This window comes from Thermobia domestica, chromosome 14 (genome assembly GCF_964235325.1).
Source record: "Thermobia domestica chromosome 14, izTheDome1.hap1.1, whole genome shotgun sequence".
NCBI lineage: Eukaryota > Metazoa > Arthropoda > Insecta > Zygentoma > Lepismatidae > Thermobia > Thermobia domestica.
In genome coordinates this window covers 121,946,441-121,960,162 of record NC_137467.1, presented here as the reverse complement: position 1 = coordinate 121,960,162, position 13,722 = coordinate 121,946,441, and the positions used below count along the sequence as shown (strand labels likewise).

The following is a 13,722-nucleotide window of genomic DNA, read 5'->3' as shown; positions in this document are numbered from 1 at the left end:
TTACTTTGCAGACAGACGTTGAATATTGGTGGCTCCGACACCAACCCCTAACAATCCAGCATCGTTCATTTGTTTATTGAAGTTTCTTTCCCCCTGACAATCACACTCGAGACCACATGCACCAAAAGCGCGCATGCTAGCTCTAGACCAGCGGAGGGGACCCCGCATCACGTCGTCCGTCCATTCTTGAACATTTCTTTCTCAGAATAGTTTGATCAATCTGGGCCAAAGAAGTGTTTGTCTACTTAGATGTCCTCCCAAATTTGGCTGAGATTCGTTAAGCCGGAATTCATGATTATTTGAAAATATGTACGGTATTAATTGATCTAGCACTAAATTATATTATATAATATTCCTAGAAATAATTTAAATTATGCGTTGTAACGCAGAGGAATGGGAGACATAATGCAATGCTTATTTGGTTTTAATAAGATCGATATATAAATTAACATCCAAGAGAAGGCTAAAAAAAATTCACATTCTACAATTTGTTCTACATAATGTCCACAATTGCCATCTAGACTTTACATTTCCTAATTTAATAATAAAAGAGAACAATAAAACAAAACCTCTAATTAACAAAATACAGATCTCCAGCATACAACATCGAGACACAATATTACGATTCCAGTTCCAAAGAAAACGTCGTAACAACACGATATACCAGATGAAAACAGCATGCACATCGCTAAGACACCCACAACTCAAGCAAATATCTAAAAGTCGAAAAGACCTACAGAGAGCACCATTTAAAACAGACAACGTAAGGAATCTGAAGAGTACCCTGACCTACCTTATATTCGACAGACGGTCTGGGTACGCAACTGGTCTTTCGCCACATAGCTCAGCTGCTGATGATTACCACTGACTTATTTATCCTGCCATTGCTTGTGCATTGGATATTCAAAGGGCTGGAAAGAAACAGTTGCCTAAGGATATGTAAACAGCAGTTAGAAGGTAAAAGCAACTGTTATCAACACTTCAAACAATTTCTTCAAAGTAAATTCTTCAATACGGAAGACGAGAGAAAATAGATACGATGTCGAAAATGTTCTGATGCTACAGTGGGAAGTATTACAGCTGTATAATTACCAGCAGACGAAAAATATTCATGCAACACAGCCAAAGTGAACGCAACAACAAAATCCGAAACACTAGAAACAAATATGATAATCAGAGTATATACTGAAAGTACCGGCAAGCAAAACGACATAGGATTAAATATTTCATCCTCCTCACATTCCTGCAATTTTGAAATAGGGCTCACTCCAGAAACAAACAAATATTCCTTCTTCCAACAAGATTAAGCAAAATATAATAAAAATAGTTTGCTTATTTCGAGTTTAACGTTCCTTTTTCAGAACTCAGATTGTATGAGACAGGGGTCTATTTTATAAAACGTATAATTGGCAAATTATCATCATTACAGGATTCTGCCATTACTGGTAGATCATTTGCCGCAAACTAAGCTTTCATGAACTACGGACCTCCACTAACATCTCTGTTTTCGGGTAGCAAATTTCCGTTTTAATACTGTCCATCAATGATAGCTTCTTTATCCATTCCTTCTTCTTTCCATCGTATCTTTTATCACGTTTATCAGTCAATGTGCCAACAAGTTTCTCTTTATCTCCTGAAATCGTCTTATTGCTATTTTCTCCCCTTTTCCTGTACTTTCTAAATAATATGATTCAGTAACACTAGAACAATCGCAATTTTAAATACTTGCTTTTATCCAAATCTCCACAATTTTAATACATATAGGTATAAGCAACTAGCAGCGTCACGTGTACACCACGTGAATGAGTTTGGTTTGTGTGGCGTGACACTTTCTCAATTAATAATGAAAGTGGAAATCCTGGATTTTGACCACTTCTGGTTTTAGTAGAGAGATTTGAGTGGAGATGGATATATTCTTGGAACGCTTAGTTAATTGCACAAAACCACTTCTCGCTATCTATTTCCATTTTTACTATTCCAATCAATGTTAAAAGCGAAAGTGGTTCATTTCATGCCTTTCCGGTTCTCGCTATCCACTATGGTTATTTAACCGACTTCAGAGAAGAAACAAGGTTCTCAATTCGACTCGTTTATATATACATAGGTTGATTGATTGATTGTTATAGTAATTGTATCATGCTTGGAGAAAATGATTCACTAAAGTTTTACTATATTTTGCCCAAGTATACTACATTGCTGTGTCTTGGGCATGCCATGCTGTATGAATTCAGCATTCTTTAATATACTGAATTCAGCGGCTTCAATTGAAGAAAACTGCTGTATTGAACAGCTAGGAAGTTACTCCTGAATATAATCCAGAATTTCAACACACGCATTATTATTGACTGAACCTCTGTCCAACACCTATCCTCCGCGGAGAGAACTCTCTTAAATTTAGAAACTCACAGAGGAAGCAGGTGGTCAGACGTGATAAAAATGGGAGGTATGTACTAGAATTCTCTCTAGGTATGTCTTTTACCAAAGGTCAATAGACACATTTGCTATTAAAAAGGGAAAATACGAGAGATACGCACGATAAGAGTACAAACCTAGACACTTTTATTTAGACAAAGTTAATTCATTCTTACATTCCCAAAACGTTCTACCTCCTGAACCATTTCTATTCTTCCATACAAATAATATATACACTGTGTATGTTATGAATATGTTCACGCAAACTTCGATATAGGTGCACCGACTTCGATGGTTCTTTTTTTTCCCCAAACAGTATACTTCCTCGTTGGTACCATAACCATGATGTATTGAGAGTCTTAAGAGAGATCCCATGAAATACTTCAACGGGTGCAGTGTGAAAACCGTAATTAAGCAACTTCAATCTGTATATGTTTACACATAGCTTCAACATAGGTGTACGGATTTTGATTCTTATTCTTTCGTTTGAAAGAGTGTTGCAATGTATATATTTCATGATGTGCAACAATCGTCATCGGAGCTCGACCATGAAACTCTTCAACTACTGACAGTGTTAGTACAATAATTGTGTGTATGATTACACACAGTTTCGATATACCATCAGTTTTGTTAATTTACTTTTTGTTCGAAAGAGTATCCTTTCAATGGTTTCATATAAATTTCATTAGTACCTAATGATAGTATTCGGAAGTAGACCATGGAACTCCTCCAGAGTGGTACTGTTAATATCGTAATTAACAAATTTCATTGTACGCATATTCCGCATAACTTCAATATAGATGTACCAAATTTGGTCATTTTTTCATTAGTTTCAAAGAGTATACTTTCTCGCGGGTTCGATATAAATTTTATCAGACCTAATGATAAGTCTTTGGAGCTAAACCATGAAACTCCTAAACAGCTGATAGTGTTAATATCGTATGTTGACGGTATACCGTGTGTATTCCTTATCACATAGAGCGATTTTAAGAATATACGTTTATTCGCGTATATTTCACAGACCGCTCCATTTTATAGAAAGTTAGTACCTTTCCATAATATGGGTTCCCGTTACCACGGCATGGCGCATTCACCAACTACGAAACGGGTTTCTCGTTCACAAACAAATAGTATTAACAATTAAACACATTGAAGTTGGTAGTGATAAACTTCCTTTTATTACTTTTCAGGGTCGGTATTGCACACTATTGTTCTAAATGTACAGTCCGCAGCAAAAAACCTGCAACATGAGCATGTAAGTGTATTATGAAACGACAAAGCTTTTTGTTCCAAAATAAATGTGCAAGGGAGGACGCCGAGGTTTCTCCTGGCGTGGTTGGTGTCACTTAGACGTTATGTTGATTCCCTGCGCTGTTAGGCGTAGTTTCACAATAAACTTACATGCTTAAGTTGCATATTTTTTACTGCGGACTGTACATGTCCCTACAGAAGATAAAGATGATATAAGGAACAGCTTTTATGCAAACGTAGAAAGGATATTTGACCAACTCCTGCAATAATAGTTTTAAGAAGGAAATCGTCAGCATCTGAAAACGAAGAAGGTTAATTTAAAGAAATTAGAGAAGAACAGGCGGGAGGGGAATACCAAATTGAAGTTCGAACAGATTCTTGGTTTTAAGAAGTTCGGAATTCACTAGAGCTGAGGATACTTAAGTTAAAATTAATATTAAAATACACTAGTTAACAAATTTAAACTTTTTGTTTGTTACATGACAAAAATCATCTGATCTTAAAGGAACTTTTTGCGCTGAATTCGAATATGCACTCGGTTTCTCTCCATCACGTACAGTTTTCCCTAACAGAGGGATTTTCGGGAAATTCCCTCAAAAATTTCCCTTTTTCAGATATTTTATTCCCTTAGCTCCTGTCCCCTTACATATAGTAACATAGAAATTATACCTAAGTATACCTTGATTTATATTTAATAAACCCTAAAAGTTTCGTAAAAATCGCTTTGTTCTTTCTAGAGAAATAAATATATTTGTATGTATACTGTGTGCACTGTTTATTGCCCCTGATAGTAATGCTTTCAGATCTCCTGAGTTGGGGTAAAAACGATTTGCTTTATTACTATAAACACAGACATAAAAATGAATATTTACAATAGTCAACAACACACTTGTATTGCTCTCTGTAAATTAGAAACGTGTATAAAAATAGAATGTACTTCCAACGTATATTTTTTTAAACGTACAGTATATGTATATCTTAATACATATATATACAATTCTCCAAGTTCTTTCGTTTTGTTCATGAAATGGTTATCAATATTTGTTATCAAATGTAACAGAATGCAAAAGAAAGAAAGAATGGAATACAGACTCATTGTTGACAACAATGAACTAATGCAGTCTGAATTTTCCACTACGGTATCGTTTCCCCCCCTCCCCCCGCGCATTTCTTTCTTTCTTTCTTGTGTTCTTGACACCTGGTGAGGGAGTTTTGTACATTTTTATATTGACGTGTGGTTTAACACTACTTCACTTTCAAAGTTGTCTTTGCTGCTAAGAGTGCTTTCATATTTGATCTTAACGGCATTATACCCAACTAAGACCAGAAGTTTAGTTTGTGATCAGTACAATGGCGTCAAGAGGACGGCGTTCGTGTGTTAACTCACCAAATAGTTTTTGTTATGTGTGTGGCCAGTTTGTAGTTAAAGGACAGTGTAGAACCATTACGCCATCGGTGAAACTAGCATATTATATATATTTCGGATGTCGTGTGGGAGATCAGGACAAAACTTGGGCACCCAACATAATTTGTGCGTCGTGCTACGTCACTTTACTTGCATGGGCCAAAGGGAAACGGAGGTTCATGAAATTTGCTGTACCAATGGTGTGGAGAGAACCCACCAACCATCTGGATGATTGTTATTTTTGTCTCACAGTAGTTAAGGGACATTCTAAAAAAAAGCAAATACACAATAAGTTATCCCAACGTTAAATCCGCAATTAGACCTATTCCGCACGGGGATGAACTTCCACTTCCCGAGCCCCCTACCAACTGGGAAGAGATATGGCCAAAAGACTCTGATGATGATCATGACCTTGATGAACCATCGACATCAACATGTACATCCAAGGATCCAACGTTCATCCCTGACTGTGTTCGCGAGCCACATTTCATCCGGCAATGTGAACTTAATGACCTAGTCCGTGATTTGCACCTGACGAAACAAGAGGCGGAACTTCTGGGATCAAGGCTCCAGCAGTGGAACTTATTGGATGCAGAAACGAACATATCAGTGTACAGGAAAAGGCATGTTCAATTTTCAAGCTATTTCTCAATGCAAGATAATGTGTGCGTATGTACGGATATAAATGGGTTGATGGCGGAGCTAGGAATTCCTTACGTTCCAGAAGAATGGAGGTTATTTATCGACGCGTCAAAGGTCAGCCTTAAAGCTGCCCTTTTACATAATGGAAATAAAAAACCTTCTATACCACTTGCGCACTCAGTGAAGATTAAGGAATCCTATGACACCATGTCAACTTTGCTAAATCTTATAAATTACAAGGACCATTGTTGGCAAATATGTTGTGATCTCAAGGTAGTTGGTATTTTATTAGGACTGCAGTGCGGTTACACGAAGTACCAATGTTTTTTATGTTTATGGGATAGCCGAGCTGATGACAAACATTATGAAGTGAAGGAATGGGAACCTAGAGTGAATTACGTACCTGGAGAATGCAACGTCAAATACGCTCCTTTGGTAGATCCTAATAAGATATTACTACCGCCACTTCATATCAAGTTAGGACTTATGAAAAACTTTGTCAAAGCCATGGACACATCTGGTGAAGGTTTCAAGTATTTGCGAGATAAGTTCCCTAACCTGAGTGATGCTAAGATTTCAGCGGGAGTGTTTATTGGTCCCCAAATTAGGAAATTAATGCTTGATGATAGCTTTGACAGCAAGTTAAACAGTGCTGAGCTAGCTGCCTGGACAGCATTTAAGTGTGTTGTACGCAACTTTCTGGGCAATAGCAAAGCTGAGAGTTACACAGAAATCGTACAGGACATGATACAGAAATACAAAGAGTTGGATTGTAGGATGTCTTTAAAAATCCACTTTTTGCACTCCCTCCTCAGCTTCTTTCCTGCTAACCTAGGTGCTCTCAGCGACGAACAGGGGGAAAGATTCCACCAAGATATAATGGCAATGGAGAAAAGGTACCAGGGACGATGGGATCCTTCAATGATGGGGGACTATTGTTGGGGTCTTGTTAGAGAATGCAACATTTCTTACAAAAGAAGGAAGTAGTGTACGTTTTTGTAACCCAATGGAAGTTTCATATATTGTGATAGTTTTGATTGTCTTTTCATGACCTTTTGGTACATTTGTATTATTGTTTATTGTAAATTGTCACACTTGTAAATTATATTGTATTATATTTTATATATGTGTTTGTGGTAATAAAGCAAAACGTTTTACCTCAACTTAAGAGATCTGAAAGCATTACTATAAGGTGCAATAAACAGTACACACAGTATACATACAAACATATTTATTTCTCTAGAAAGAATAAAGCGATTATTACGAAACTTGGACGGTTTGTTAAATATGAATCAAAGTATACTTAGGTATAATTTCTGTTAGTATGTGCAAGGGGACAAGATCTTGGGGTGTAAAATAAACGAAAAGGGAAATTTTTGAGGGATTTTCGGTCTGTTACGGGAAAATCGTACGTGATGGAGAAAAACCGAGTGCATATTCGAATTCAGCGCAAAAAGTTCCTTTAAGAACAGGTATTTCCTTTTATGTAACAAAACCTTTGTTAACTAGTGATATCAGCAAAAGAAAAACTGGGGCATGCAGCAATACGTAGAAATAAACCATAGTTCGACTAGGAATGCACTCAACTAGCAGAGAGGAGAAAACAGGCAAAACTCCGTTGGTTACAAAATCTGAACGATAAAACTTTAAAAAAATAAATAAAAAAAAAGGAAAAAGCTGTAATCAGGCGGGAAACTTAAAAGATCTTAAAACAAAGAAACGTGATTTTTCGAAAGCTAAAAATTATTGAACTTGAAGATAATAGTAAAAATAAAAATATTTGGGACATGTATAAGGGCATCAACGAATTTAAGAAAGGCTATCAACCTCGCGCGTAGGCCTATATATTAAAGATAGCAACGCCATTCTCACAGATCTGGAAAGATTTAACAATTTGTCCAACAAGCAGCCCACAAATAATGTATGTGAAGAAAGTGAAATGTCTAACTAGATATTCCAGAGCTTAACGGGCCAGAAATAGAAACTGTTGTAGAGAAATTACAGAAATATGATCTCAGGGTGTAGACGAAATTGCTGCTGAGTTGATCTTATTTGGAGAAGGAAAGTTGTGGAACGAGATAGATAAATTTATTCTCATCTGGAGCAAGGAGGAATACTAGAAGAGTGGAAAGAATCAATTATTGTTTCAACTCACAAGAAAGGCGACAGAGCGGATTGTAATAATTATCGAAGCATTTCGCTTCTGTCAACATCCTATAAAATCTCTCAAACATACTGTTAGCAAGATTGACACCATACACAGATGAAATATCGATCAGATATTTACCATTCGTCAAATACTCGAGAAGAATTTGGAATACAATACTCCGTCAATTATTTACTGATTTCTGAAAGGCTTATAACTTTGTTAGAAGTGAAATATTGCAGAACATTCTTACAAAATTTGTAACATCGAAAAAGCTAATTAGGTTAATTAAGATATGTTTAAAAGAATCTCAAAGGAAAGTCCAAGTAGGAAACAGAATTTGGAATATCGAAAAAGCTTGCTAGATTAATTAATATATCTATAAATGAATCTCAAAGTAAAGTGCAAGTAGGAAAATATTCGTACACGAGCTTTCATATGGAAAATATTCGTACACGACCTTAACAAGGAAATGCGTAACGCCTGTATGGAAATAGATTTAAAAGTAAACGCAGACAAAACTAAATACATGGAAGTTCGCCGGGATTGTAATGCTGGAAATTATGGATACGTTGAAATATATAATACTTTTGACAAAATGAATATTTTCAAATACGTAGGATCAACATTAACAGACCGAAAACATGTCAACGAACGAATAAAACGTTGACTAGAAGCAGGGAATTCGTGTTATTATTCAGTTCAAAATTTTCTGTCGTCGCGAATCCTGTCGAAGAATTTGAAGCTTAAAATATATAAAACGATAATTATGCCTTTGTACAGTGCGGTTGCGAAATGTGGTTACTTACTTTGACAGAAGAACGCAAGACTGAAAATATCTGGAAATAAAATTCTAAGGCGAATATTCAGAACCAAAAGGGGTGGGAATAGGGAATGGCGGAAAATTCATAACAAGAAACTGCATAATTTATACGGTTTACCTAACATTGTTAGGCTTATTAAGTCTAGAAGATTCGGGTGTACAGGGCAAGTAGTCAGAATGGAGGAAAATAGATATGGTTTTAAAATTTAACTGGAAACCCAATCGAAAAAAGACCATTAGGAAGTCAGGCGCAAATGGGAGGACAATATTAAGATGGATCTTGCAGAAATTCGAATACAAAGTACAAACCGGATTTAGCTGGCCAAGGACAGAAGTCAATGGAGAGCTTTCGTGAATGCTGCATTGAACTTCCCGGTTCCATAGGCCATGAAGTTCGTTAGTTAGAGTCCTATCTTTAGTTTCCGTATCTAAGGAGTCGTCCACATATTACGTAACGCTATTTTGACCATATTTACCCCCTCCCTCTCCTTGTCGCACTTCGTAACGCGAGGTCGAAATCATTTCCCACTACCCCCAACGTCACGTAACGCTTTTGGATTGTTTTTAATTTATTTTGCTCATTTTGGGGGTTATTACAATAAAAAACTAATTTTAGTGGGATGAGAACTTTTAATTACAAATGCTTGTATTATGAATAAATTTGTAATGTATTTTTCGCCAACAAATCGACGTGTTAGAAAATGGTAGTAATGTAATAAAATTTTAACCCAACATGGTTGTTTAATTAGTCTTAATTCTTCGATATTATATATTGTCGTTTCCTCAAAGAGATCATATCCACTCTTTAGGTCACTGGTGATTGGCTTAGAGGAAGTACTGCCGGAATATACGGGTGAAACAGGATTCAAAGAACTGACATCGACCTCTTCTTCCGGGATCCAGGATGTTTGCTGTTTTTGAAGTTCTCCAGTGTTGACGATGCAAAGATCTCGTCAACCACAGATTCCATGGAGGAGCAGGGGCATCTCGTTTGTGAACGAGTTTGCGAGCATCTTGTTTGACTTTGGAATTCAGTTCACCTGTTTTCTAATTCTTCTTGCCCTAAATCACTTAGAATACGAATAAACTCGAATTTTTTAGGAAAATTAAAATGCAAAGAGCAAAAAATTCAGTACGAGATTAATATCCGATTAATTCGGTTTTTAACATCTTATTTTGCTCTGCAAATCGTGGATCATTCCGTCGCGGAAAATGTTATTTAACGAAGAGGGTTTTCTATTTCTTATGTGAAACTCCTTAGAATAGAGTGTGTAATGATTCAAATGACAAGTTTTGAATCATATTCTCAGAAATAGCGATACGAGCGGGAACGCGAGGAAATTTTTAAGCCATCACCAGTCATGCTGGTGTCCAGTCGTTCTTTCAGAAAAAATGTTCCGGGGGGCACTGCTGGTACTATTCTATGTATTATTATATTATCGACTTCGGTCTCCTCCGGGGGCACTCTCAGATCTCCGGGAGAGCAGTCCGCCCCCCCCAAAAAAACATATCTGGAAGAAACACTACTGGTGTCTAGTAGCGTCTTCGAATCGCTTCTGCATGAATTATTTTATATAGGCTATATGTTCGCAATTTTCGAAAACAATAGAAATATTTACTTATTTATTTATTTATAAAAAAGAAAAGAACTGAACAAAATAATTTGTTTAAAAGACTGCATATAAATCTGAAAATAAAAATAACAAAATACATAAACAAATGCGTTACGTAACGATAGCGTAAACCCCCTCCCTCCCGCTTGTCACACTTCATAACACAAGACCGAACCCCTCCCTCTCCCTTGCCGCGTTACGTAATACGTGAACGAACCCTAACTAACCTACTACGTAGTGGAAAAATTAAACAAACTTAAAAGAAACATAACCGACTCCAAAAATGCACAAAAACCAGAGAATAAAACATTAAAAACAACAATCAACTTCAATAAAAGGCAAGTCAGTGTCAAGTAGTATAAAATTATTTAGATAGTAATTCTATGAGGTATCAGCGGTGGCTCAGTGGTAGAGCGTTAACCTCCGGTGCTTGGGGTACCTGGTTCGATCCGTTTGCGCCATGTGGACTTTGTGGCGGACAAACACCGTGTTCGTGGGTTTTCTTGGGGTTCCTCCGTTTCCTCCCACTTCATTCCACCATTTCATTTATTTCTCATAATCACCGTGCCTTTTAGCCTAACCGGCATAATCGTAGGACGTAAAACTCAAAGATTTCATTTCATTTCTATGAGGTATCAATTTGGCACAATTTACTTGGTTTTTCTTTTTCGTTTTTTTTTGTATATATATATATATATATATATATATATATATATATATATATATATATATATATATATATATATATATATATATATATATAGAGAGAGAGAGAGAGAGAGAGAGAGAGAGAGAGAGAGAGAGAGAGAGGGAGAGGGAGGGAGAGAGAGAGAATAGTAACGAATTATTTGATGCTTTTAAGGACTTTATTATTCTCCGCTTTTTCGCGTTTGTTCAAGTCAGTTACTATTGTTTTTTTTAAGTCTTTTTACTCTATAGCGACCAAGGATGTTATAAAATAGAGGATGTGCCCATACAACAAAATCGTGAAGCCATACGTCACAGTTTCGCCACACCTACTCTGCCCGCTCCGCGCCACTAAGATTGCAATGGTTCGAGCAAACAATCATGGCGGAAAAAAGAGTAGCCAGCTCAGAAGATGCTCAGTTGTTTTTTTGGCTTCATTGAGTTCATAGTATGAATATACGTATGGGCAGATCCTCTATTTTATAACATCCTTGATAGCGACCAACGTTAAAACAGGACGTGGCAGTGATCAACCACTTCCGGCAGTGACGTCGTTAGAAGAGGGCCTGAAGTGCACAGGCCCCTAGAAGTCTCATGTGTCCCTTTTCAAATTGTTCTTGATTTATTCATTTTTCATCGCTCTCTTAATAATAATAATAATAATAATAATAATAATAATAATAATAATAATAATAATAATAATACTTCATTTGTAACGTTTAGGGTTAAAAGGCAATTGTCCCAGTACTTTACTGTGCAAAGGTGGATCTAATTTGTCAGTTTTTGGGGATCTTGAGTTTGTTTTGAGGGAGCTTGAAAGAGTAATACTTGTAACTTCAATTTACATCTACAATTCATCCTATCTATTTTACATTTGATCCCAGCAAATGCAACCTATCTGTCAACTGAAACGCAAAATACTTCTTATGAACGAAATTATATCGTGTTGAAACAGTAATGGAAGTTATTATTACAGATTTAAATTCAGTTGAGAAATTCAGCGTTATCGCAGATGAAACCTGTGATATTAGTATCAATGAACAGTTTGGGTTAAAGGTTAAGATAGGTTAAATACACTAACAGTGGGACATTATATTTATTTATTTGTTAAAGAGTTAAATGCTCCTGCGATTTCAAAAACTATTGTAAATGCTTTTCGTCATTTGGGAGTAAAAGATGGAAAGAGTATGTTTGGATCAAGCATACAATAGTCCAAGAGTTATGAGGGTTTATTTCAGTGGAACAGCAAGAAGCATCACTAACAAGGCATATTCGTGAAGTGTCTCCTCAGGATTCGTGTAAAATTGACTCAAATGCAAAGGTCTCTGCGGCCCAATGCGCAATGAACTAAATTTCGTGGCTCATATTGGTAATTTGCATATTTATGAGGCTTTATATATATCCGGCATTCAATCATACACTACTATAACGCTCGGACACTAAATTGCTTTTAGTCTCTTTAGATGTAACTGAACATGAATGTGGACATATGCAAAAGAATTTGGATCAAATACTACTTCTCCGACACATGTTACACACACCGACCGCCATCTTAGATCTGTCATATTGGATTAAACTTTCGTTCTTTTCTTTTCTTTTCTTTTTTTTTTTAATGAGAATAGGTACAAGTCATACATCAAATTAATGCACAATTTTCTCGGAAATTCACTGGTGTAAGGAGTTTTATCTTATCTTGTACCGTTTGCAAGGTATTACATGTTAAATGACAGAGACTTCACGAATATTGAAACAAACAGAAAGTTGTGCAGGACCCCGTGTTTATTGTGTTAACTGCTGCAGCCCATACAGAAGAATATATATGCTTGAGACTTAATGAACCAATCCTGTAAGCATAAATATACACAATAGTAAACACACTGGATGAATGCCTAACATGTCTAACGTAAATCCAGATACGACCAGATTTGGGTACAGTCCTACCACTTCCGTATTGACTGTGTATGCATGTATGCCCAGAGAATATTTCGTCAACGATAAAGCAAGTAATAGGTTACATATACACACAGGGTACACTGCACAACACAATTTTCGGCCCTGCCCTCCACAACTTTCTATTTGGTTCAATATTCGTGAAGTGTCCGTCATTTAACATGCAACACTTTGTAAATGGTACAAGATACGAAAAAACTCACTACACCAATGAATTTCAGAGAAAATTTTACATGTATTTTATGTATCATTTCCAATTGAAAAAAAACAAAACGAAAGTTGATTTCGATATGGTGGATTCAAGATGGCGGTCGAGGTGTGTAACACGTATCTGAGAAGTAGCACTTGATCCAAATTCTTTTGCATATGTCTACATTCATGTCCAGTTACATCTAAAGAAACTAAAAGTAATTTTGTGTCTGAGAGTTATAGAAGTTTATGACTGTTTCTCACTATAGTAGTTTTTCATATTGTTTCCACAATTGCTAACATATACATGAAAATGAAATGAAATCTTTCCGTTTAAGGTCCCACAATTATGCCCGTTAAGCTAAAGGAAACTATGATTAAAGTACGTGAATGGTGATGTTAGGATTGGTGGAATGATAATGTGGGCGGAAACGGGAATACTGAGGCCGTGTCCAAAAGATACAAGTGCACATTCGAAGTACGCTTATTTCCGGAACTGACGTCAGCTAGTATGCGTCAAAAGGTCCAAGTTCACAAGTCTGCGAGTGCATAGTGCGTAGTGTGCGAGGATGTACACTACGTTAGTATACTTGTGTGCTTAACA

The 13,722-nt window shown here is 36.4% G+C and overlaps 1 protein-coding gene across 6 annotated transcripts in view; it reads right to left on the bottom strand.

The window, feature by feature from the left end:
• The window catches only part of Mtmr6 (Myotubularin related protein 6), a 374,237-nt gene that overhangs the window by 253,273 nt on the left and 107,242 nt on the right, over positions 1 to 13,722 (bottom strand). For 3 of the 6 annotated variants that reach the window (XM_081738790.1, XM_081738791.1, XM_081738792.1), the window contains one exon: positions 794 to 911. The exons of the other annotated variants lie outside the window; for them this stretch is intronic. In XM_081738790.1, coding sequence (XP_081594916.1) covers positions 794 to 841 — 48 coding nt within the window. In that variant the 5' untranslated portion in view covers positions 842 to 911. The remainder of the gene's footprint in view (positions 1 to 793; positions 912 to 13,722) is intronic. 6 annotated transcript variants of the gene reach the window in all.